Source organism: Simochromis diagramma, unplaced genomic scaffold (assembly GCF_900408965.1).
Source record: "Simochromis diagramma unplaced genomic scaffold, fSimDia1.1 OVJJ01000781.1, whole genome shotgun sequence".
Classification (NCBI taxonomy): Eukaryota; Metazoa; Chordata; class Actinopteri; order Cichliformes; family Cichlidae; genus Simochromis; species Simochromis diagramma.
Genome location: NW_024386832.1, coordinates 29102 through 55390, shown reverse-complemented (window position 1 = coordinate 55390; position 26289 = coordinate 29102). Strand labels below are relative to the sequence as shown.

The 26289-nt window shown below is 39.9% G+C and overlaps 2 protein-coding genes and 1 long non-coding RNA gene across 6 annotated transcripts; 1 reads left to right on the top strand and 2 right to left on the bottom strand.

The window, feature by feature from the left end:
• Positions 1–1156: 1156 nt before the first annotated feature.
• On the bottom strand, positions 1157–13961 carry LOC120731417 (glutathione hydrolase 5 proenzyme-like). Of its 3 annotated transcripts, XR_005695345.1 has the most exons (13): positions 13276–13960; positions 10995–11122; positions 10813–10920; positions 7932–8109; positions 7683–7843; positions 7309–7455; positions 7046–7176; positions 5215–5399; positions 4959–5050; positions 2739–2846; positions 2454–2563; positions 2159–2368; positions 1157–1979 (listed from the first exon to the last, which is right to left on the bottom strand). XR_005695345.1 is itself a non-coding variant. In XM_040028411.1 (12 exons), exons 1-12 carry the CDS (start codon positions 13506–13508, stop codon positions 2231–2233), a joined length of 1719 nt encoding a protein of 572 aa, XP_039884345.1. In that variant the 5' UTR covers positions 13509–13959; the 3' UTR covers positions 1157–2230. The 3 variants fall into 3 exon arrangements, 2 of the variants coding, with proteins under 2 accessions (XP_039884345.1, XP_039884346.1); XM_040028411.1 differs by having other exon boundaries at positions 1157–2368; positions 13276–13959; XM_040028412.1 differs by lacking the exons at positions 1157–1979; positions 2159–2368; positions 2454–2563 and having other exon boundaries at positions 2745–3487; positions 13276–13961.
• LOC120731420 lies at positions 12654–23545 on the top strand. Of its 2 annotated transcripts, XM_040028415.1 has the most exons (7): positions 12654–12715; positions 20782–20915; positions 21218–21365; positions 21734–21877; positions 21992–22087; positions 22276–22540; positions 22905–23545. In XM_040028415.1, the coding sequence occupies exons 2-7, from the start codon at positions 20873–20875 to the stop codon at positions 23112–23114; spliced, it is 906 nt and encodes a 301-aa protein (XP_039884349.1). In that variant the 5' UTR covers positions 12654–12715; positions 20782–20872; the 3' UTR covers positions 23115–23545. The 2 variants fall into 2 exon arrangements, with proteins under 2 accessions (XP_039884349.1, XP_039884348.1); XM_040028414.1 differs by lacking the exon at positions 12654–12715 and having other exon boundaries at positions 20597–20915.
• Positions 18915–26289, bottom strand: LOC120731429. Its single transcript, XR_005695358.1, has 3 exons — positions 26277–26289; positions 20372–20374; positions 18915–19130 (listed from the first exon to the last, which is right to left on the bottom strand). It is a non-coding gene; the product is annotated as an uncharacterized LOC120731429 (long non-coding RNA).

The window sequence follows — 26289 nt, the reverse complement described above, 5'->3', positions numbered from 1 at the left end:
ACAAATAACACCAGGATCCTTTTTTTATGTAGCTGACAGCTGGTAACTGTGCAGGGGCGGGTCTAGCAATGTTTTGCCAGGGGGGCCAGTTAGGGCATTAACAGGGAAAGGGGGGCACAGAGAAATACCTTTCTTTCTTATTCTCAATTAAAATGTCTCGCTTTTAACAAATAATTATCTGAATCCTACAACAAACAGTGTACATCACTGTCACAACAGTGTTTGTTTTCATTCAAAGGCTTTATGATTTTTCCTATAATGGTGGGCCAGTCTCTAGTCAAAATGCCAGGGCCGATTTTTTGTCCCAGTCCAGCCCTGTATGCAGCTCATCTGCAGTCTGGTGTTGCCTACATCTTCCTATTCGGAAGGCAGAATTTCCAAGTTCTGAGTACAATCAAAGCACCACGACTGCAGTTTTTGTGTTGGATGTAAAAAGCGCACATGACGCTGTGACGTAGGCTAGAATCATGGCGTCGGTCAACAACGGTCCAGGCGTGGGATTTCTCTTGTGGAAATATGCACATTATTTTTTCCTTTCCGTTGGTAGGTGGCACAGTGCACTTGTGGCAAGTAAGCAAATAGAAGACTGGCACTCTTGCTGGGTATCCAGTTACGGAAGCAACACAAGAGAATTTTGAGTAAAACCAAAGTTACTTTCTCTAGTAACTAGTTACTTTGAAAGTAACGAGTAACTTGAAGTAACTGAGTTACTTTTGATAAAAGTAACTAGTAATGTAACTAAGTTACTAACTGTGTCTTCCACAGCACTGGGATCCTCTGCAGACTCAGGTTCTTCATGAAGAGTTTATGAAAGTCTCCACAAAGCTTTGGGGCACAGGTCTTGAGGACACGGGGACTCGCCCCCATCTGGTTCAGCAGACTTGCCTAAGTGGAGTCTTCTCATCTCATGAATAAAAGCAATAGGTGGGGAAAGGATGTCAGGACGTTTAACGGAGGCTATGGTGTAGCGTGGAGAGAGAGTGTCGTGGCTGTGGATTGCAGGCTGACTATAGGCACCACAGTCACACACAGTGCTTTAATGCACTGGACAAGACTACTCAGTATTTTCATGCAAGATTGGAAACAAAGTTGTTGAATCGTGATTTCCAAAAGGCAGCTTGGATGTAATCCAATAATGAAAACAAGGCAGACATTAAACACTGAAGAAAGGACTTTATTGTACACAAAATTGAGAGTTTCAAAACAAAACATATCCGTTCAAGTCTGGGTTATCTATATCTATCAGTAAAACACATTAAACAACTATAAAGGCAAACTGTTGCTTCGCAAACTGCTTGCCAGATTAACTTTTACCCTGACCATATCAGCAGAATTACCCACACTTTATAACAGCACAACAATAGCAGGATGAACTAATAAAGCAAAAAAAAAAAAAATCTTAATACGCAAACTGAATTAAAAAAAAACAATACTAAAAAGCATTTAAATGTAGCTACTAATATTCAAATAAAAAACTGACCTTTCTATTTGGCTCTAACAGTCTGTGAGTTCCAGCTTTGTTGATGTTGACATCCCTGTAACAGTAACTGCAGGTTATGCTGGTCTTTTTTTTTTTTTTTAATTACAAATCAATTGATAACTTAGGGTACACTTTAGGGCAGCCCTATTTTATCTCCCTTCTGGATAATTCAGTGGGTTAAAAGTTACAAAGTAAACATGAATTTGATAAGACTTGAAAATATGAATTGTTCACTGGTGGAATGGAACATGAAGTCTGTAGCTCTTTTTCCAACAATCTTTTATATAACCAAAGATTTCTGCAGTCAGTCTCGTCCTGCTGGCCTGCTGCTTAGAAAGAATGCAGGTTGAAGGAAAAGGAATGGGCTTCACATTTCAACCTGAAAGCTGTGACCTTGTTTAGCCTATTCTGTGTATCAAAACCCAAAATGAACAAATATTTAAAAGGTCATATTGATTTTTTTTTTTTATTTGAAAAAGACGGATATCAACAGCAACCCCTGAAATTAAAAACAAAACAACAACATCGTTTTTACAATGCTGTCTTTGCACTATTTTGCATGTGACATTGGATTTAAATAATCTGATTATCGCATTATGTTTTCAATATAACAAACTTTTTTAGACACATGTGTAAAGCATGAATGATCTATTAGTTAACAGACGAATATAGATTTACCAATGTTGTAGCTACAGCAGTGTCCATAACCTTAAGACCATGCTGTATAACTGACATCACTGACTCTTGGTCTCAGTAACCAGCTGCTTTGCCTTTTTTCCTTTCATCAGACCATGCAGAGATACAGCTGCCCGCCTTTTCCACAGCGTTAACTGTGTTGTAGAATTTTGCTATTTTATGTCCCTTAGCTTCAAGACCATCAACTACATCCTGCAAGGCAAAGAGGAGAGAGACTCAGATGGAACAAGAGAAATAGAACAAGGCTTTTATCATTTGAATACACTGAATATATTACCTTTTCAAGCTTGGATTCAAGTTTTATTTCACTTCGACAGTCAACAAAAACAACAGGAGTAATAATTGCCTCCTCAAGGCTCTTTCCAAACCAAAGGTGGTTCATGAGCGCCTTGAAGAGAAAAAATAATTCCATGAGATGATAAAGTGATGATTACAGGATAAATTAGTGTGAAGAATCTTGTCACTATGGGCCAAGCTTAAACAGCAAAGACGGGCATCAGTCTGCATCAATTTATTTTATTTAATATGTAATGGCACCTTTGTGTGTACCGTGCATACGTACCTGAGGCCACTGCCGGTGGAATCATTTCAGAACCAGACCCTCCAATCACCAGCGTCTTCGATGGAGACTTCAGCACAGAAGGGGCCATATTGGAGGGAGGCCGCTCCCCTGAGAAATACAACAAAGACCTTGAATTGCAGGACAAAAATAGAAAGCAGTCAGTATCTGGTGTGGCCACCATTTGCCTCACGCAGTGCAACACATCTCCGTTGCATTGATCAGGTTGTTGATTGTGGGCTGTAGAATGTTGGTCCACTCTACAATAGCTGTGCGAAGTTGCACATACACCTGCCCATACCAGAACTCCACCGCCACCATGGGCCGCTCGATCCACAACGTTGACGTCAGCAAACCGGTCACCCACACGAGGCCACACGCGCTGTCTGGAATCTGCCCTGAACAGTGAAAATCGAGACTCATCTGTGAACAGAACGCCACTCCAGCGTGCCAGACGCCATCAAATGTGAGCATTTTTCCACTTAAGTTGGTTACGACAACAAACTGCAGTCAGGTCCAGACCCTGATGAGGACGATGAGCATGCAGATGAGTTTCCCTGAGATGGTTTCTGACAGTTCGTGCAGAAATTCTTCTGTTATGCAAACCGATTGTTGCTGCAGCTGTCCGGGTGGCTGGTGTCAGACCATCCTGGAGGTGAACATGCTGGATGTGGAGGTCCTGGGCTGGTGTGGTTACACATGGTCTACGGTTGTGAAGCCAGTTGGATGTACTGCCAAATTATCTGAAACACCTTTGGAGACGGTTTATGGTAGAGAAATGAACATTAATTTCATGGGCAACAGCTCTGGTAGAGATTCCTGCAGTCAGGATTCCAGTTGCACACTCCCTCAAAGGATGGGACTTCTGTGGCTGTCATGGTCCCCGTGTCTGCCCAGCCGGCCCCGCAAGGCTACATGTGTTTTTGCTTTGAAACGCAGACCTTCTCGTCGCTGGATGATTGTGCGAGACACGTTAGTGATCCTCTCTAGCTCTTGTGAATGTTAGCTTGTGTAAGCTTCGTGACTTTGTGTAACCTGCCTTTCCTATGTGATAGTTTTCCTCCCCGAACCCGTGACCTTCCCGCTGGGTGGACGTGTGTGTGTTGGAGTATAGGAGAAGAGAATGAGTGCAAGAGAGTTTTCCTCTGGACCCTTCCCTTGGACCCTCGGAACCCCGGATTTTTATAGGCTCAAATCATGGTCATAAATATTTTGTACTTGTAAATCAGGATTTGTATGTGTAAAAAGAATTTGTGTGTGTGTAAAAAAGTTTTGTATCTGTAAAAAGAATTTTTGTGTGCGTATGAAAGATTTGTGTGTGTCCAATCAGAGAACCCATCTGTTCTCTGATTGGATTGTTAAATTTGTGATTGACATGACATTGACCAATCAGCTGAAAGGAAGAAAAATAGGGTCAAAATTCATACTTGTAACTTGAAACTTGAGTGCAGAGTTTCACACGTATTTTTTAGCTAAGTCCACACACAAATCTTTTTAACGCACACACAAATTCTTTTTACACATACAAATCTTGTACAAATCAAGTACAAAAGTACAAAAGATTTATGACCACAATTTGAGCCCATAGGATTTTCCCCCACTGTATATATTCTGCACTTGGTGTTTGTAAATAAACCCGCTCTGCATGTGCCAGCTGCATTGTGCTGTGTGATCAAACTGCACATTTTAGAGTGGCCTTTTATTGCAGGCAATCTAAGGCACACCTTTGCAATATTCATACTGTCTAATCAGCACCTTGATATACCTGTGAGGTGGAATGGATTACCTCGGCAAAGGAGAAGCGCTCACTAACACAGATTTAGAGAGCTTATGTAATTTGTGTTTATAGAAGGTCACTCAGAGCTCAACTGTGCCTGTTGTTGAAAACATTTTAGCAGGCTATGACATTAGAAAATGCAATTTTAATCCAAATTTATATTATAATATAATATATATTTGGATTATATTTATATTGTTTTCATGAATGGTCAGATGATGCGTCACAATAAATTACGAAATGCCATTTTCTCTTCTGATTTCCTCAATGGTACTATTTTGCTATTATTAGAAATAACTTAAAAAAAAAAAGTCCTCTCAGGAAAATAATTTCAAGAAAAAAATTAAACTCTTTGTAGTATTAGTTTTTAAATAATCCGCCTTCCTCGTCTGATTACTTGTATTTCATAAAAAATAAATGTAAAAAGCATCCTACTGATCTCTTACCAGGAGAGAAGCTATTAGTTCTATTACAGAAGTCAGTCAGCTGGTTGTTGAGAATGATTCCAGTGCTTGGAGAGAGGACCCCGGAGCCAAATCTGTAAAGAATAAACATTAAATTAACTACAACACCAAGACACTCTTTGCAGTACAAAAATAGTCTAAAAATAAGTTCCTCCATAATCTCTTAAATCTTCAGTTTCAAGAAAAAAAATCTGATAGCTGGTTTCTAGCAGTGAAACAGAATGATGCAGGTACTGACTCGTCGTTGATGCTGCTGGTGACAGACACAGCAGATCCATCTTCAGCCAGCACAGATACATGTGTGGTGCCGATGCTGTCCATATGTGAGGTGTCGCCGTAATACTGGGGATCATGAGTCTTTTCGCTGCTGATCAAGCTCCGTTTGCTGTCTGCAAAGCTATCCTCTATCAAATTCTTTGCCATCTGTGTGAAAAACAGAGAATTAATAAAATGAATTAAAACTAATTAAATAAGCACATCACAGAAATACATTGCCATCAAGAAAATTAACCAGTAACAGGCAAATGTTAACAGAGTTTTGATCATTGATGCATCACTGATGCTGCTGTTGACAGACACAGCAGGAGCATCTTCAGCCAGCACAGACCAATGTGTGGTACTGATGCTGTCCAGATATGAGGTCAAGGTGTAATTAACACTAGGGGTTATGACACTGTTTAGTGATCAAACTCCATATGTAACTGGCAAAGATATATTCTCTGAAATGCTTTGCCGTCTGTGTGAACAACAGAGCATTGGAAAACATCACATTACACAAAACGGACAAATACTAAAATGATAATAATACACATTAAAATACTTAGAGACAAATAATAAAGCAATTTAGGTTTATGTGCTTTGAAAACTTTTATTCATACTTAAATGTTTCAAAAGTTTCATCAGAATTATGCTGAAATGAAAATGCAGAGTTACTGGGAAATTTTTCATAGTACTCTAAACAGACCTGTGAAGGACACCGTTAGTGCTTCTATAAGAACTTTAATTGTAAGTAGCAGCCAGGTACTGATAATCAAATGCCCCTGATTAGCTGATAATTAGGAAGGGTGAACACTTCTGTAAAAGCACTTTGTAAACACATAGTCACAATCTCACTCCAGCAAATTAACCTAAAGTCCAACTGTGCAAAACTCAGAGATATTACAAAAAACTTCAGATCTCTTCTCACCTCAACTCATTATCAATGTGCATAGACTGACTGTGGTGGGGTGAAGTTTGCTGATAACTGCAGGCAAGGGGTGAAGCAGTGGGTTCAGGCAGAGCAGAGGCTCATTATTTTCATCATGTCCCCCCTGTTTTAGTAACACACCAGGGCCTGGATGCAGAGGTGGCAAGTAGAAGTAACTAGTGTTAAAAATTTGAGTGAATCTAAGTGAAGTTGGCTCTCTTTCTTATCTCTCCCTGTGAAAAACAGCTGCTGGACCTTTAGCTAGCAACACACTGTGAGACAAGCTGCACACAAACAGTCTGTGTGTTTGCTGATGTTGAGCAGACAGAAACGTTGCACAGCCTCTTGTGATTAATAAATCAATAGGATTACCTTTCATGTGTTGCTGTTTCGACTTAAATCGGTTTGATGTTTAAAGGCTCGCAGTGACAAAATAATAACTTCCTTCAAATGCTTTAAAGCAAAAGAGCCTATTTTTAAAGTGTAAGGAGATGAAAGGACAGATGTTTGTTTATAAACGTAGGGAGTAAAAGTAAAACAATACATACTCAAAGTACAGATACCTGAAAATTCTGCTTAAGTACAGTAACTAAATATTTGTACTTCGTTACTTCCCACCTCTGCCTGGAGGAGAGGTGCAGCTTGATTTTTCAAATATACTGATAATTATAAATTAAATAGGTACATTTATAATTATAAGTAAATTGAGCTAACAATGCTATATGCTCATATTGAAACCAGGGCATCCCCTTTAAATATTTTGCACTATTTGTTTTGTGTTTTGTGATGTGGTATTGCTACTTTTACTTGTTTAGTCACTTAAATAGAATCATACTATATGCAACAAAGCAGGTGCAAATCTGTAGGATTTTGAGATACTTACTTTATCTGAGCTGAAGTTTGGATCTCGGATATCTTTCTTTAATCCATTGGCAAATTTTAAAGCTTCAATATAACGGTGATAAAACAAAATCTTTTCATCAGTCGTCTTAGGTTCTGAATTCATTTTGTATCCTGAAAATATAAATAATTGTTATTTCTTTTATTTAAAACATCATTTCTTAGTGTATCACATTTGTAAAGATTGATAAGGATCATTGTCCTATATGAATCAAACTCTACATGCTAGAAGCAACAATCAGGAACCTTTCATGATGTTGAGGATGAGGCTGAGGATGGCTCCTCCTGAAGGGGGCGGAGGGAAGTACAGCTTATACTCTCCCAAAGAAATATTCCACGCATCAGTCACATTAGCTTGATACGATGCCAAGTCCTCCAGTGTGAGTGTTCCTCCTGAGCAAAAACAGTGAAACAAATGATTCTGCTGAGCAAAAATGAACACAATGCATTTCATAATCAAGACTTTGAATGGATCGAGACAGATCACAGTGCGGCCTGTGAGGGATCATGTTAGATTTTTCCAAAACCAATAGATTTTTTCATTTGTAATTAGATCACTGTGCCTGGCAGACATAGAAAACGGTCAGAAAGAGAGCAGGATGAAACCCGTCTGATAATACCTGCATCCTGAATGTCACTAATTAAATTCTTTGCTATTGTTCCGTTGTAAAACACATCTGGTCCCTCGTTTGCGATCATCTCCAAAGTGTCAGCCAGTTTCTCAAATTTCACAGTATCACCGGTCTTAAGCAGGTTCCCATTTTTATCTAAATATAACTCCCTAAAAGACAAAGACAGTGAAATAAAGCTGAAACATTCATTGTTTGCTCTTTGTATTTTTGAAATCACATTGTGGGTGTATTTCATACCGTAGTGACGTGTTACCAATGCGTGGGATGTGTTGACCTTGGTAGTAAGGAATAGGGAATCCTTCTCTGGCTAATTTGATGGTCGGCTGAAAGAGGTCGGCCCACGGCAACTTCCCATAAAGCCGGTGTGCCGCTTCATAACCTCGAATTTCCCCAGGAACCCCAATCCATCCGTTACCTGGTTAGATAGATAATGGATAGTCAGTGCTGGAAAGTCACACATACATTTGCTCGTGTTTTGAGTAAATTGTAAGGTCCTGACCTTTAATGATCTGAGATGACATTTGTTATAATTTGGTGCTTTGTAAATACTCTATTCTATTCTGCTCCATTTCAGAGGGAAATGTGTGTCTGTTTGTAACTGATTATGTTAGAGATAACATTTTGCATCTTACAGTTATTTTAAGTTTATTTCACTATATTTACATATTTACACTATTTCTGGCTTAAAGAAGCATTTAGCATATCTTATATTTACTTTTCTTACTGTTTATGCAGCCTGTGTGCAGGAGTGTAGCACAGAACTCTGGGCCATATAAATAAATGGTGTCTGTAGCCCCCTTTCTTTTCTTGATCCATCTTTCTCACACATATTCTAATGTCTATTTTCTTTATTTTTTATATCTGCCACAAGTGAACTGCTCCAAGAAATACTCCCAGTTCTTATTGCGCTCCATCCCATACTCAAAAGACACTTCTTAACAGAGACTATGCTGATGCTATATATGGATCCACAGCTTCGCTTCAAAGTCAAAACACTATAGATGATCAGGAAGTAATGCAGGAGGGTCATTTGTACTCTGCTGACAGCAACATAAGAGACAGGGACATGTGCATCCACAGCAGCCTGTGTCTCTGGCCCCACTTCAGGATCTCACAACATTTCCAGCTTCACCTCCACAGACAGATAATCTGCCACAGAACGAGTGGAGATGAGCCAAAGCAGAAACAATGACTGATAAAGATGGACTTGTGAGGAAATTTAAGATTCGTCCTGGATTTATATTAATTTATATTATCTGGAGACCAGAAAATGGGAAAGATGGGACAGCATTCTGGCAAGCTGTCTATTGTTGAACAGCCCATTCAGAAACTGATCTTTCTCTTAGAATCTGTTTAATGTGACGATTATATTTTTATTGTATGAAGACTTTATGTGTGGACATTCTCTGCAGACTCACATTGATAATTCTATTAGAGGTGGACAGGTCAATCCAAATATCGATAGTATCAATACCATCACTGATATCAGTATCAAATCGATCCATCCATCCATTCTTTGGCGCTTATCCTTTTTCAGGGTTGCAGGGCGGCTGGAGCCCATCCCAGCTCTCTTAGGGCAAGAAGCAGGGTACAGCCTGCACAGGTCGAATTTGGCAAATGTGCAGCTTGTTATCACGGCTCAATTCAAAACCTTTGAAGGTGATTACATTACTGCCTATGGAATTGGCTGCTTGCACATCTGGCAATGCACCATCAGTGCTGAAAAGTGTACACAGGTCTTAGAGCAACTTATGCTTCCATTGAGTTGACATCTATTTCAGCAAGACCACGCTAAACCGCATACTGCATCTATTACAATAGCATCTCTTCACAGAAGAAGTACCTGGGTGTGGAAAAATGGCCTGCCTGCAGTTCAAACCTTTGACAAAGAAAAAAAAAACACATTGGGTGCATCATGAAATGAAAGATATGACAAAAAGGACCCAGGACTGTGGAGCAGCTAGAATCCTTTGGCAAATAAAAATGTGGGTTTTTTGACCCGGTATTTGAATTTCTCTGCACTTGTTGATTATTTCTTTGAAGAAGTATAAGATCATTTATGTTTTTGTTGCTGAGTAAATAATTTTCTTGTATTTTGAGTTTGATTATGTTTTCTTTGCGTCCAGTCTGTCTCTGTCTCATCTGAGGGTCCTGTCTTTAGTGTTTTGTTCTTTTGTCCAATTGTTTTGTCCTAGTTTAAGTGTGTGTGTGTGTGTGTGTGTGTGCGCGTGTGTGTGTGTGTGTGTGTGTGTGTGTGTGTATGCGTGTGTGTCAGTGAAGCTCGTGTCCATGCGATAACGATACTGAGGCGAGTTGTTTAAGATATCCTGAACTTCCATAAATAGGAAACTCAAGCCTGCTTTAATGTTAGCTTATAACCAGCTGTTGATGTTTAGCTGGTTTGTTGTTGACTGCCTGGAGTTGGAAGCGCTGATTGTCCAGTCTCCTTACAGTAACTAAATAATAATGTTTGTGCACTCCTTAGCGTGTTAGGGTCCTGACTTTAATTCAGTAGATGAGGTTTGAGGTGAGGAGGAGGGTGACATTTTAACAAGATACCAGTCATGCTGTCTCTTTCCTTCGCTTCTTTGGTGACCAGAACCCTCTCAGGTGATAAAACAAAGGTATAATCCTTCATATCTTGAGTTTGTCTTGTAGACTAAAGTGCAGAATGTAAAAAATATCTCTACAGATAACTGACTACACCTTTAAAACTTTTGTGTTACATCTTGTGCATGATTTGGAGAAAGACCTGTTAAGACCTGTTTGGAGAAAGATCTAACTACTTCAATCTCTCTGGTTGTTTCTGAAACTAAGGAGCATGTGTTTCATGGTGTTAATTTATGCTAGATTATTCTGATAGTGTCATATACAACACCAACTCATTGTCTTTAATAACTGCCAGTGCCCAAACCCTCTGTAGTGGTTTGCTTGATCTCTTTTTTCTTTTCTTTTTATAATATCCTAGTTTTGCTTTTTTGAGGAAAGAGGAATGACTCACAGTGTGCATTAGCAGTCACCTGTACAGAATAAATTAACTGTGGCATAAAGGTGAGTCCAAGAGCAGATTAGACTAAAACATTATAAATATTAGCATTATGGAAGATAAACAGCCCACCTTCCGGCCACTCCTTGGTCCACTCTGTGGTTTTATGACACAACTTAAACAGGTCAGAGTTCACCTTCCTGGGGACAGTCTCTCTGGAGTTGATGATTTTCACTTTACCTTTGAAAAGATGACATATTATTATGTTATACCCCAGCAGGGTTGAGCAAAGAGGAGCGAGGGTGTTTTGTTACCAGAGCTGTCCATCACAGTGAATATGACCCCGCCTCCGATCCCCGCACTCTGTGGGTTGATGATGGAGGTGCACAGCAGCGCAGCAATGGCAGCATCTACTGCAGAACCACCTTTCCGAAGAATGTCCCTAAAACAGTTCATCGTTATCACTCTAGTGTTATTGTTATCATGTGTGTTAGAGGCGCACAATGAATTTAATTTTAGTGGTGTCCTCGGGATTCCCATATGCTTGTTTGCCATTCACCTAGGGACCATTTTTGATCCGAGGACACCACAAGGGTTACAATTGTAATGTCAAATAAATTGCCTTGACTGAATAACACAACAATGTGTTGTCTTTGTTGTTATTGCATGTGCTAAGGATGCACACTTCATTGAATTTTATTTCTCAATCATGTCCCACAATTAAATTAACCTGATCATTTGCAGACAAACAGGAGGATCTTGAAATCTAAACAGCCACTTTTTCAGGTGTCTGTGAGGAGCCTAGCATCAGGACTGTGGTCAAGCTGGAGACAGGGCAGAGAGGACTGACTGAGACCAGTGTAAGGTCAGTTGCAATCGTCCAAGTGGGAGGAAATGAGAGCATGAATTACAATTTCACCATCTTTCATGGAAAGAAAAGGTCTCAGTTCAATATTTAACCACCAAGTTAAATATGTCAAATATCACACCAAGGTTTTTTGCATAGGGTTTGATGCTGGACAGATGAAGCTGACCGCAAAGCTCTCTACTTAAACCGAGCACTCAAAGTGCTCGGTTTCAGTAGAAAAACAATTTAAACAACTGTTTAAAATTGAAAGCAGTGCTCTGTGGATTTAATCCTGTGTTAGGTTTTGGTAACTGCACTGAATTTAGGTGAATAAGGAGGACCAACTTTATTTTGATCCAAATATTTGTACATTAGTGGGGAAGTTAAAGTTTGTATCCAGCGTAGAAGAAAAGACAGTAGCATTGTGTTTGCAAATTAAAACTTGCAAGTAAAATGGTTACATACTGTTTCAAACAAATAAACTAAGAAAAATATTGAAAGTTGTAGCAAAAAGAGGTAAAATAAGATGGCAGATTACAAGGTTTAAATTAACTGAATTGAACCCTACATGAGAAAAAGCTGAGTAATTAAAAAATAAATGAAAGAATCAGAAAATATTGAATGTAAGCTGACATTCTTTAGGGGACTGGGAAGACTTGATACTAGAACTGTGACTTAAACAAGTCGCTACTTACTAAGGAAAGTATGAATTACATTCCAGGCTCCTTCTATACCAGGTATTGTTATGGTAGGTGCTGATATGCATTTATATGTGAAAGTTTTGGTAATATCTCTTTAAACATTTGTTTTCATGTTGGCTTGAAATACAGTATCACTGTTGTACTGCAACTTAAGTATGCGTTTAAATGTAATGCTTAGGAGAGGCAAAGCGTGATAGCCACATGTTGGACCAGCACATCTATTACATGCTTTACCGTGATACTGGGATATTATTCCCTATAGGGAACATAGAGGCATATATATATGCCTCTATGTTGTCAGACGATGTCAGTAAAAATACTGATTTGTCAGTCGGGAACAAAACAGGTCTTAGATCCGGATCTTTGAAGTGGACGATGGGTTCCGATTCCACACACACAGACACACACACACACACACACACACACACAGAGAGAGAGAGAGAGAGAGAGAGAAGTAGCAGGAAGAGAGACGAGTAAGACAATAGCGGTAAGTGGGTATAAAAAGATTTATTTTTGACATATATGACCTATGAAAGATGTAGGCTAATGCAGATTTTGCTGTGGACAATCTGTTTTGTCAGGATGTCATTTTTAAATGTAAGTTAATTAAGAAGAAAAGCCATCTGAGAATCTAAAGAATAACACATTTCTTAACGAATCAACTAAAAAAAAAAGCGACTAACAAGTGTTTGTTTTATTTCTTTTTAAAATTCATTACATTAGCGTTTTATTTACGATAATGTAATAAGGTTTGTCCGGTAGAATGTCTCGTAAATAGGGAAATGGCGTGAAGATTCTGCATTGACCTGTATTATGCAGATCGGACTGAATTTTGCCTTTTATGAAATGGCATATTGGTTTTGTAAAGAACGAGGAGTTCTGAGTAGTTGTCTTGTAAAAAGATATAGAGAAAAAAAACAACCGCACACCTCCATGATGAGACGCGGGTTACACAGTTCTCAAAGATGTTTGTATTTGGAACAGTGCATAATATTATGTGTAATGTGAAAAACAAAAATTGTGTCAGCAGTTTAAAATGTTACTCACCGTCCAATCTCTGAACATTTCCCGGAGTCTGCGGCCACTGCAGCTTTTGAGAAAGTGCAACTAGGTGGAGGACTATGGTCCTTATCACACTGACATACCAAATAAGCAATAAAAAGAGCAAGTAGAAGACATAGAACACATACACCACACAGAAGATATAGTACTACACGCTTTACGGATACTGGTGTATTGCAGTAGGGAATAATCTTAGCTTCCTCGTTTGACTCAGGCATCGCTGCTTTCTTCTCTGTCTAACCGTCGGCAGTTCACTTCCTCTGAAAGTTTACAGCTTCTTGATTCCCCAGATAGCACAGCGACATATTGCGCACATATATGCGCTGTGTGGGCAATGATAGGCGCAGCGTACCGGAGACGTGTGTTTGTGGTAAGCAGAGGTAGCTGCTTCGACGTTTAACGCTGCAGAAGCCACACAGAGAGGGGTCCGGTAGCGCCTATGTTTTTTTCTTCTTCTCATCTCTGCAAGACACTTGGTGGACCTCAGTTGTTTCCTCCTTGTGTGTGATCCCACCAGGGATAGCGTGGACATCGTTTTCCCACTGAAAAAAAAATGTAGCATCGACAGCCCTTATCGCAGTTTATCGACTTCCTACTGTTCTCTATGCGATGTTCATGAACCTCGCGCTGATCTTCCTCACCTAAACCATAAAGCACTTTGCATCAAGATGGTGACTTTTCGTCTCTCGTCAGTGATGTTGGTCTGACCGAGATCTGTGTAAATCCGTCTGTGGAGGGGAATGAGGGAAGAGACGTTACTACAGCAAATTATGATCTTCAGTTGGACTAATATCAAGTGCAGCAGAATGTTCGGGTGTCTGTCAGAGCTGCTTAAATATGAATTATTTATAGCGATCTAACACTGAACTAAAAACTCAAGTGTGAAAAATCCAGTTAACTGAAATGTAAAACTAAACTTAAGGAAAAATAAAAACTGAAACAATATTTTGTATTTAAATTGAAACCTATGTGTATAGGGCGCCCCATATATGTGAACTGTCTTTAGCTTAAATGTATTTTGTTAGCTTCAGATTTGGACAAATTTGTCAACACAACCTGTGAAGCATTTGTTGAAACTGAAATGTCTGAGTTAACTGTATTCAGAGTGTTTGTATTTTAAAATGTTCTCTTTTTCTTTCAGAACATATTATATCTATATGTGTTGTATAAATAATTCAAATAAGTAACAATATTATAATAATAATTATTCTTATTATATTATAATATTATATAATATAATAATATAATATTAATTATATAATATATAACCCTACTTGCCTACTGGTGTTGGCCAGAGGGGCCGATGGCGCGATATGGCAGCCTCGCTTCTGTCAGTCTGCCCCAGGGCAGCTGTGGCTACAACTGTAGCTGCCTCCACCAGTGTATGAATGTGAGAGTGAATGAATAGTGGTATTGTAAAGCGCTTTGGGTGCCTTGAAAAGCGCTATATAAATCCAATCCATCATTATTATTATTAATATATATTATATATATATTACCGTGCTGCCCCATATGGTGGCACGGTGGTTAGCACTGTTGCCGCACAGCAAAAAGTTCAATTCCAACATCAGGCCGGGGTCTTTCTGTGTGGAGTTTGCATGTTCTCCCCGTGTTTGCGTGGTTTCCCTCCGGGTACTCCGGCTTCCTCCCACCGTCTAAAGACATGCAGCTTGTGGGGATAGGTTAATTGGATAATCCAAAATTGTCACTAGGTGTGAATGTGCGAATGAATGTGAGTGCAAATGGTTGTCTGTCCCTGTGTGTTGGCCCTGCGACAGACTGGCGACCTGTCCAGGGTGTACCCTGCCTTTCGCCCTATGACAGCTGGGATAGGCTCCAGCGCCCCCCGCGACCCTGAAAAAGGATAAGCGGAAGACCCCTGTCTTTCTTGATCCATATCTTTCACATATCTTCTGATTTTTTATTTTTCTTTAATAAGGAGTTGATCCAACAAATGTACAAAACAATTTGTAGTGGTCATTAGGGTATCTGGTATTTCTATATTGTCACGGTCCCCGTGTCTCTCTGGTTGGCCCACGCTGGCTACAGGTTTTGTTGTTGTTCGTTTTGGTTTTCTTTGTCTCTCCTCCTCCTCTCTGCCTGGGTGGAGCTCGTTACGTGCTCTCGCTCTTGGCCCACGCACCCGTGTGATGGTGTCCACCTGCAGCTGATCTGGCTGATTTCCCCAGCTGCTATTTAAGGCAGTGGCACAGAGCAGCTCACCGCTGGAACGTTGAACCACCTGAGTTCGTGCTTGCGGCATATTCAAAGAAGAATCTCTTACATGTATTTTGTTGTGGGACTAACCTTGAACTTCTGTCTGTAGATATCCCTCTTCTGGACCGAATCACCGGACCTGTCCAAGTGGGGCAGTGTGTGGAGTGTTGGAGCGAGTGCGGCTGAAGAGGAGTGTGTGTGTGCGGAGGAGCGGTGGCGGTGACTGAGTGGAAGAGGAAGCGTGTGTGTGGATTCCCCCCCCCCCCTTCTCTCCCTGGAGCCCTGGACCCCCCTCCCAACTCACTGTACATATATTTTGCACTAAGGTGATCCCTATTGTAAATAAATCCCCTTTTGTTTCCTTGAAAAGAACTGTCTGCGCGTGAGTCCGTTCAGTAGCCATGACATATATCACATTTATGCACAGCACTACACTGATGGGTATTTGTAAACACACAACTACTGATGCTTCAGATACTAAACTAACAAAGAATGCCATGCTCCCATTTTTGCCCTTATTAGCATAATAGTTTTCAGTTGAGCAACACAATTGAAAAATGGTTTCCATCTGCAGATGGCTGACAGTTGAGACAAGAGGCCTCTTTGAAGGCCTCCTCCTGAAGGCCCGCAACACTGCCTTTAGGTCAGGAGATGCACACGCCTACAGTACAGCCAGGGCTAATCTAAAGAAGGGCATCAAAAAAGCCAAACACCATTACAAAAAGAAGGTAGAAGAACACTTCTCCAACTCCAACCCCCGACGCATGTGGCAAGGACTCCAGACCATCACAGACTACAGGACCACCAAACCCTCCCCCGCATCCTCTGATGTCTCCTTCCTCAACGAGCTCAACAACTTTTATGCTCGTTTTGAGCGAGGGAACCCCACAACCACAACCAAAGCAGACATGACGCCAGACCACCAACCTCTGACTCTCTCCCCCACCGATGTAGGAGCGGTGCTGAGCAGGATCAATGTCCACAAGGCTGCAGGCCCTGATGGCATCCCCGGGCGTGTTCTCAGAGCGTGTTCTGGGGAACTTGCAGGAGTGCTCACAGACATATTCAATCTGTCCTTGGCCCACGCTGTGGTACCGGCCTGCTTCAAATCCACCTCCATCGTCCCGATACCCAAAAACTCCAACCCATCTTGCCTCAATGATTACCGCCCAGTAGCACTCACCCCCATCATCACTAAGTGCTTAGAGCGACTGGTCCTAGCACACTTCAAATCCTGTCTCCCCCCCACCCTGGACCCCCACCAATTCGCATACCGCCAGAACAGGAGCACAGAGGATGCAGTCTCCATCGCACTGCACTCTGTCCTCTCACACCTGGACAACAACAACACCTACGCCAGAATGCTGTTTATAGACTTCAGTTCAGCATTCAATACAATCCACCCCTCACAACTCATCAGGAAACTGACAGACCTGGGCATCAGTTCCCTCATCTGCAAATGGTTACTGGACTTCCTGACCAACCGCCCCCAACATGTCCGGCTGGATAACCACTGCTCATCTACCATCACAATGAACACCGGTGTACCACAAGGCTGTGTGATGAGCCCTTTCCTCTACTCCCTCTTCACCCACGACTGCAGACCTGCTGATGGTTCCAACACCATCATTAAGTTTGCAGATGACACCACGGTGATTGGCCTCATCAGTGACAACGATGAGGCCGCCTACAGGGAGGAGGTGGATCGTCTGGCTGAGTGGTGCGACAGAAACAACCTGCTGCTTAACACCGAGAAGACCAAGGAGCTCATCGTGGACTACAGGAGGAATGCTGACCCACATCCACCCATCCACATTAAGGGGACGGCTGTGGAGCGTGTGAGCAGCTTCAAGTTCCTGGGAGTCCACATCTCCGAGGATCTCACCTGGACGACCAACTGCTCCAAGCTGGTCAAGAAGGCTCACCAGCGCCTCTTCTTCTTGAGGACTCTGAGGAAGAACCACCTGTCCTCAGACATCCTGGTGAACTTCTATCGCTGCACCATCGAGAGCATCCTGACCAACTGTATAACAGTCTGGTACGGGAACTGCTCTGCCTCGGACCGGAAGGCGTTGCAGAGGGTCGTGAAAACTGCCCAGCGCATCGCCGGAGCACCACTTCCTGCCATAAAAGACATCTACAGGAAGCGGTGTCTGAAAAGGGCTGGGAAAATCATCAAAGACCCCAGTCACCCATCACATGGACTCTTCACCCTCCTGCCCTCTGGGAGGCGCCACAGGAGCCTCCGGACTAAGACCACCAGGTACCGGAACAGCTTCTTCCCCACAGCTGTCAGACTCCTGAACTCTGCCTCCTGACATCTGACCCACGTTAAACTCATGGACTGAACATACACACAATGGACAACTGTACCCTCAAACACACAATAATAACATGGACTGAACCACCACTCACAACCACCAGCACTTTATATAGCCTCTGTAGAAACTATCTACACCCTCACTTATCTTAACTGCACTACTGTATAGCTCTGTGTAAATAATCATTCTGTACATTCGTTAATCTTTAATCCTACAACTGTTTACAACTTGCATAGTTCCCATTTCTGTATAGCTGTATATCTCAGATTCTGTAAAGTTACTTATTTCATATTCTGTATAGTTTTTCATATTTATATCCTGTTCATATCCTGTTCATAGCTTGTACTCACTACAGCCTGTACATACTTATAGTTATAGAATATTCACAACATACTTCATACCGTGTACATTATAACATTCCATAATAGACCCATTTCTGTAATATACTCACATATCTATATTATTGCTAATATATATTGTAATATATCTATATCACTAAAGCACTTCTGGATGGATGCAAACTGCATTTCGTTGCCCTGTACCTGTGCATGTGCAATGACAATAAAGTTGAATTCTATTCTATTCTATTCTCTTTGCAAAAATGTAGATCACTCTGTAAAAATCATCTTTGATCATCAGTCATCATCAATCGTCAGTTTAAAGTGTAGATATAGGTCAAACACTTCTCCTTTCATTAGGGTCGGTTTACATATATATATATATGTGTGTGTGTGTGTGTGTGTGTGTGTGTGTGTGTGTGTGTGTGTGTGTGTGTGTAAACACTACTGGTTAAAGGTTTGGGATCACTAGCAAATTATTTTGTAAAACACATCTGGTCCATGCTCTGCAGTCATCTTCAAAGTGTCAGCCAGTTTCTCAAATTTCACAAAATTACTGGTTTTAAGCAGGTTCCCATTTTTATCTGGATATAACTTCCTAAAAGACAAACAGAGTGAGATAAAGTTAAAACATTCATTGTTTGCTCCTCATATTTTTGAAATCACATTTTGGCTGAATTTTATACCGTAGTGAAATTTAAGCAATGCGTGGGATGTGTTAACCTGGAACTGGAGGAATAGGAAATGGGTGGACCTCCAGGGCAACAGAAAGCTACGTGACTGTGACAGCTCATTATATCACAGCGGAGTGCGATATAATGAGCGGTATGTATTATTGTAGGGTCTACCTTACAATATAAAGCGCCTTGAGGCGACTGTTGTTGTGATTTGGCGCTTTATAAATAAAATTGAATTGAATTGAATTGAGTGGCAGATACAAAGACTGTACTGCCCTATATTGTATCTTTTTTTTTAATAATTGCGTGGAATGAGTCTTGAGTTGAATGCTTTTAACAGGCAAAAAATACTTCAATAAGTAAATAAGTAAATGTTAAATTTTTGTATTTTTTCTTTTTTTGCTGATCCGAAAATTGATCCGATCCGTGACTTATATAGTAATAAAGTGTTCATAAGTCATCTACAATAAAAACAGGTATTCTAAATATATATTTCTTAAATAACTATTATTCCATCAATAAATAGTTCAGGTAGAAATGGAATTTAGAAAAAAAAAAGAATGAATCACAGAAAATCAAAAATGATGCAGCAAGCTATTCCATTTACTTTACATGGTGGTGTCAGATAGATCAAAACACAATACCCCAGAGGTGTTCTATTGCATTTAGGTCAGGTGAGTGTGAGAACTACTCAATGGTAGTGGTGCAATGGATCAAAAATCTCACGGTTCGGATCGGATCATGGTGTACATGTTGGCTAATATAATTTATTCCTTGGAATTAGGATAAATTCTTAACATTTACTTCAGTTAATGACATTTAACTTAAACTGGGCTTTTATTATGATAACCAGAAGGTTAATACATAGTCACAGTGGACGTCTAAGCAACTGAATGGTGTGAGTTGTGTGCATCTCTGACACAACTCACACAACAAACACTGGTATTCCTACCTGGTAGTGATGGGATTTCCGGCTCTTTTGGCTCCGAACCGGCTCTTCAAGTTGTTTTGTTGCTTTAATTAATTTATTATTAACAACAATATAAAATTATGCACAAAAGGAATTACTAATGTTAAAAAAAGTGGTTTTATTTATATATGTTTATATATAAATATATACGGTGGCCCCTAGAGACAAAGCACATACAAACTCCAAAACACATTCCTAGCGTTAACTGAACTTCCAAAACAGAGCTACCTAGATCACATAAATTACACAATTGAAATCATATGTGTATTGTTTGTGTATTTATACACAAGCACTCATATATATTCAAATAATTATAAAAAAAAAAGTTAATTTACCTTTTACTACCACACACAAAATCCAGTCGTTGGTACTTCCTGGCTTGTGTAGCCACTAGTTAACAAAAGCTCAACACTGTGCCCAGCATTCTGGAGCACTTCTGTTGTCTTTTGTATGTGCTTCGGGGTTTGTACGTGCTTTGTCTCTAGGGGCCAACGTAAATATACTTTTATTTATTCACTCCACATAAAATGTAATAAATAAATCATATAATACAAAAACCAACTATTCACGGTTCAACTTTTAACTATTTAAATTTTCTGCTTTTTCCTTTTAAACAAATTTAAAGTGAAACAACACAAAACACTGCAAACCACAACACAATTAAATATAAATTAAAATTTGAAAACAAAAAGAAGATGCACATTCTCTGTCATATGGGCCTGCATGAATAAACTTTCTGAATCCTTTATCATCTGCAACTGAAAATAGTTGTGGATGATTACTAAAGTTGATGTTAAATAGCGAGTTTATTGAAATGGTTTTGTCTATTACAACAGCATTTTAAATATCATACTTTCTCTGGTGTCTTCAGTAAAGCTAAAACAAGAGTACATTTACGTCCTTGGTTCTTTCAGGAAAACTTTTTGTTGAGATTTGCTGTTATACTAAAAAAAAAAATGTATGTGCAGAAAATCTGATGGGTATTCTTCTATTGGAGATGAGGACTTGGATGCAAAAGTGCTGGACATTCAGCGTCATCACCCAAATGCCGGCTGCAGAATGATGATGGGACATCTACGATCCAGAGGCATACACATTCAAAGTAAGCTGATATTGTTTGAATATCCAAACACCAGTTTCTGGCCCAGAAAGCATGTGTCAGTGTGGCCATGATGTGATATTTTAATGTTTCCATCAAAAATGACTAGGCATGTTCTCATCACTGTTATGCAGTTATGTTCCTGTTTGAACCAGTTTGTACACGATTCTCTCTCCTCAGTAAATCTGTACAGCACCTGGATACTTACCTGAAGCAATGAAGATCTGTCTCATAAGCATTACAGTGTTTACAATACAGTCTTTTTGTAGTTGGTAGTACTAAGACATGATCTGTTTGTTAATCAGGATTTCGACTGATGGATTCAATGAGACGAGTCAATCCAGAAGGGGTCATGATGCGACGGTTATCTAGTCAGACTGCAAGACGTCGTCAGTACAGTGTACCAGCACCAAATCACCTTTGGCATATCGATGGAAATCATAAACTAATTCGGTCAGTACTTGCATCACTTTTTCCCTATTCCATTTAAGTAACAGGATGCATGTATAAAATTGTAAAATGAAGCCTTGAGTTTGTAAATGTCATCTTAAATGTACTGTCATATAAGGCAATGTACAGGATGAGCTATAGTCATGTCTGAGGCTTTACATTATGCATGTGATTCCTTGCACTACAGATCTTTCTGTAAAGTGTTTAAGTTTCCCTTCTATTATTTCTTTTTCATTCCTGTTATAACATGTTGTCACTATATGGAACTGAAATATTGGTCTTACATTTTCCTTTAAAGATAGTATTCTTCTGTAAAAATGTAACTGGGGACATGACAATGTTTTTTTTTTTTTTAAATTCTGCCTTGTCAGATGGAGATTTGTTGTCCATGGTGGGAAAGATGTTTTTTCTAGGTTAATTGTCTACCTTAAAGCTGCCACCAACAACAAAGTTACAACAGTTTTTGATGGTTTCTTATCAGCAATCAGACAATATGGCATACCGTCACGAGTCCGGTAAGAGGTGTTTAACAAATACAGTATGCCAAAAAAACTCTGTATTGGACAGTAGTTATATTCAGATTGTTACTCTCACTGACTCGGATCAAACTTCTCTACTCTTTTTTTCAGGTCAGACAAAGGGGGGGAGGTTGCACATTTCATGGTGCAGACAATGGGGGAGAACAGGAACTCTCACATTACAGGCAGAAGTGTTCACAACCAGCGGTAAGGACAAGTAAATTGTCTTACATTTTTTGGCACACATGCAATTGTAATAAAACAAATGGTTTCTGAGCATAATTGACTGGTTTCACAGCACATTAACACTACACTAATAATTGACTTAGAAGGCTGTTGACATAGGAATACCTGAAAAACCCTAAATGAACAATTTCCCTCACTGTGTCTTACAGCACTGAGCGCCTGTGGAGGGATGTATATGAAAACGTCCTTGACTTTATCTACACAATCTTCACCCAGCTGCAGATTCAAGGACTGCTCAACCCTGGTGAAGAAATTGATTTGTTTGCACTGCACAGATGCTTTTTGCATCACATTCAACATCATCTTCAGTCATTCCAGGAAGCATGGAATCAGCACGGACTCAGAACAGCAAACAACCATTCACCTCTGCACGTCTGGTTGCTCCACCTAAAGGAGGGACAAGATTTGTCACAGGTACATGACTATTTGATCCGTATTTGTTCTTGTATGTAAAACTCTGCTATCTGTAGTGGAGATGAGTTTATTTCTACTGTGAAAGTTGGTGTACCAAATATTTCTCCTGTAAGTGGAAATGTCATTGTGTCAAGCCATTCTCTCCTTTTATCTCATCTGTCAGGTATAGATGGCAATACTTTAAACAACGTTAAATTTGTTATACGTGAAGAGAACCAATCCTGACCTAGAATGGGTGAATGAAGTTGGTAGCCAATGCCTAAGAAACTCACATAGGCCCTGACAGACTCAATAAGTCCATCTAGGAACAGCTGCAGGAAAGACCTCTTCAGTTTAGATTTAAAACATGTGCATGCTCTTTCAGGTTGATGAGGATTATGGTGTGGACTGGACAGGACAACATAATCATCGCCCATCAAATGAGATCACCATTCCTGAAATTCAGCTCCCACGTGCACTGAATGAACGAGGGCTTGCTGTGCTACCAAACAACAACATTTCACTCAGTCAAGCTTTGGATGCCTACTGTGAAACTGTTCAGTCACTCAAAGTTATGTTTGATACCACACCTTAACTCTTCAAAGTAAGCAGGTGCAATATGTTTACACCCCTTTTAAGTTTCTACATCTATGGCTTTGTAGCTAATACTGACTCAAAACAGCATAACCAATTTCATTTTCAACAAAACAAAACAGTGAGTGGCTATAAAACAGGATTTGTTTTACACAGCTGTCACTTTAATGATATTCATTTCTTGGATGTACAGTACATGTCAACTCTGAGCAGATTTAATACAATGCACACAGTACAGTAGTATAACATCTTAATGCAAATAATTTTTCCAGTAGCGAGAATAAACTAAACATACTGTGTAATTTATAATGTACAGTAAACAACTGATTTTGTTTAGTGAACTCTGTCAGTTTATATTTTAAAAAAAGCCATAAATGCTCACCTGTACTGTGTATTTTTCACTGTCAAGTGTATTAAAGGAACTAGAACTCACTAGATTGTCAGTTTCTTTGAACACTGAGTACAGTAATGTGATGCAAGAAAGAGAAAAATGGTCTAATCTTACCATGTGGTTATGGATTCAATCCTAAACCAGACCAAAACCTGAGTCAGTAGATTTGAGACACACCTCAATTTCCATCAGAAATGACTCATAGGTACAGTAGTGTGCAGGAAGACCTAGTACTTCAAAACAGATGGAAGACTTTGGAAGACTGCTGTTGACCACTTCCACAGTCATTTCTCTCGGCAAGACTTCCCATCCTGTCCAAAACTTGATGAGGGCTTTTCGTTGTGCACAAGATGCTGCAACAGAAGATTGTTTTAAACTATGATGACATCCTATATTCATTATTTTGAATCTTTTATGGAGAAATACCATAAAAGTTAACCACTTACATATAGGGCATAGGGCTGTGCGATATCACCAAAATCTCATATCCCGATATAAGAATTCTATCGTCCCGATAACGATATAAATCACAAAAATGTAACATTTTCTGTAAATTCTGTGAATCTCGACTTGCGGGAAGTGTTTCCAGCTGCGCGTCATGTAGCTGGAGTCGAGTGTTTTAACCGATGCATGAAACTATACATTTTTAGACATAAGTTGTAAAGGCCGCAGTTTTCTTTGTGAGTATTTATTACATGGCGTGCTGCGGGGAAAAGCCTGTTCTAACGTTTGAGTCTAAGGTTTATTTTTTAGCACCTGGCGGCTCTTTTTTAATTCTCATCCGTAAATAATCTGCTCTTTCACGTGATTCCGTTTATTTTGAAAAATCTCAACAGGATCTTGAGCTTTATTGTGAAAGGTTTATGTGGAACATAAACAAGCGGTGTTCTGGCTCACCGTCAAACAGTCTTGTAAGATCTGTGTTCCCTAAAAAGAGTACAACTAGGTTATGTTGCGTATGACAAATCCAGGCAGTAATTTTAACACAATTAACTCATTTACATAACACATTTTATTTACATGATGAAATATTCTCTTATTTAATCCACTATACATGTGCCCAGTCTAGTTTCATACATACATACATACCAAAATTCAAATGCAAACCAGACTGTACTAGAGAAACTGCCTTTGAGAAGAAGAATCTCTTCACCCCTTCTCCAACAGCAACATCCCCTAAAAGAAAGAAGAAAAAAAAAAACTTGTGAAGTTTCGAATTAGTCAGTCACTGGATTTCTAATGTTTTCCCAATACAGAATCAATACCTTCCAGTTTGCATTTGACAGGGCCCGCCCACTCTACCGTTGGGGCTTTGTAGAGGGAGATAAGTGATCTCTGTTGATCCACAATACGTTCCCGCAAGTCCATTTGCAGGACTACTGCCTTTCTGGTCTTATACTTTGAAAGTAACTCGGACTTGTAGAGCCAGGCTGCTCTGGTTGCATCTTGTTCACATTTCCACTCTGAAAGGTACACATTTGTATGGATCACATAAATCAAAAGAAATACAATATATGTAATTTTTGCCATTTGTCTGGTATGTTCCTAACTTAATTCCTGTCACTACCTGGTTTTTCCCCTAGAAGTGACTTTTCCTCATCTTGATGAGATGCATCTTCCTGCACTACCATATCACCTGACGATTGCTCTGCTCTTGCTGAGGTTAAGGTGGATTCGAAGATGATACCATCTGGTTCCTCTACCCCGCAGGACAGATTCCAGGCATCACTGTTGCTACAGGATGGGACCTCTGACCCTGCTGTTGTACTACAAATCTGCCTAGCCCAGGGGTGGGAAATTCCAGGCCTCGAGGGCCGGTGTCCTGCAGGTTTTAGATCTCACCTTGGGTCAACACACCTGAATCACATGATTAGTTCGTTACCAGGCCTCTGGAGAGCTGCAGGACATGTTGAGGAGCTAATTTAGTCATTTAAATCAGCTGTGTTGGTTCAAGGACACATCTAAAACCTGCAGGGACACCGGCCCTCGAGGCCTGGAGTTGCCCACCCCTGGCCTAGCCTGACTTTCAGTAACAGACTGAGGTTCAGCACCACTCAATGAACTGTGAGAGGGATTGGCAGAGATTTCAGCATCCATCACCAATATATATAAAGTGGATTTACTTAGTTTCCACACTGTATACTAAAATATATAAAAAAAATCAAAGATGTTCCTTACCTTGTGCATTTAGTGATGTGGTTTTTCATTTCATTTAAAGGAATGTTATTGTCACAATTCAGGCATTTTGTGGGGGGTCCTTGTTGCTGGAGCGTTTTCAGGCTCTACAGACAAAATATATACCGGTATGTATATATATATATATATATATATATATATATATATATGACAGGGGATTTCTAAAAATCACCCTGTAATTCTTCAGCTAAGACACCTGAGTTAGAAAACATAGAGACTGCAGTCGTTTTTACACGCGTGGGCAGCAATGAACGCACCTTGCGAACTGCTCTGCTGCTGCCTGCGTACTTTTATTTTATACAGCACATGTTGTGTGTTTGTGTGTGTGTGTGTGTGTGTGTGTGTGTGTGTGTGTGTGTAAGAATAACAACGTCACTCAGAAAAAACAGAATCAGCACATAATAAAAGCACGCTCTGCAAACTTGCAGTTTCCTGTCTACATCTGTTCTCTGAAAAACAGGAAGTGGTTCAGTAGCTGGCACAAAAGTTATTAAGTGAAAAGTCACATAGACATTTAGATCGCTTAGCACATTTCATGAAGCTGATCAAATTATATAAAAACAAAAATCTCTTGACAATATATATATAT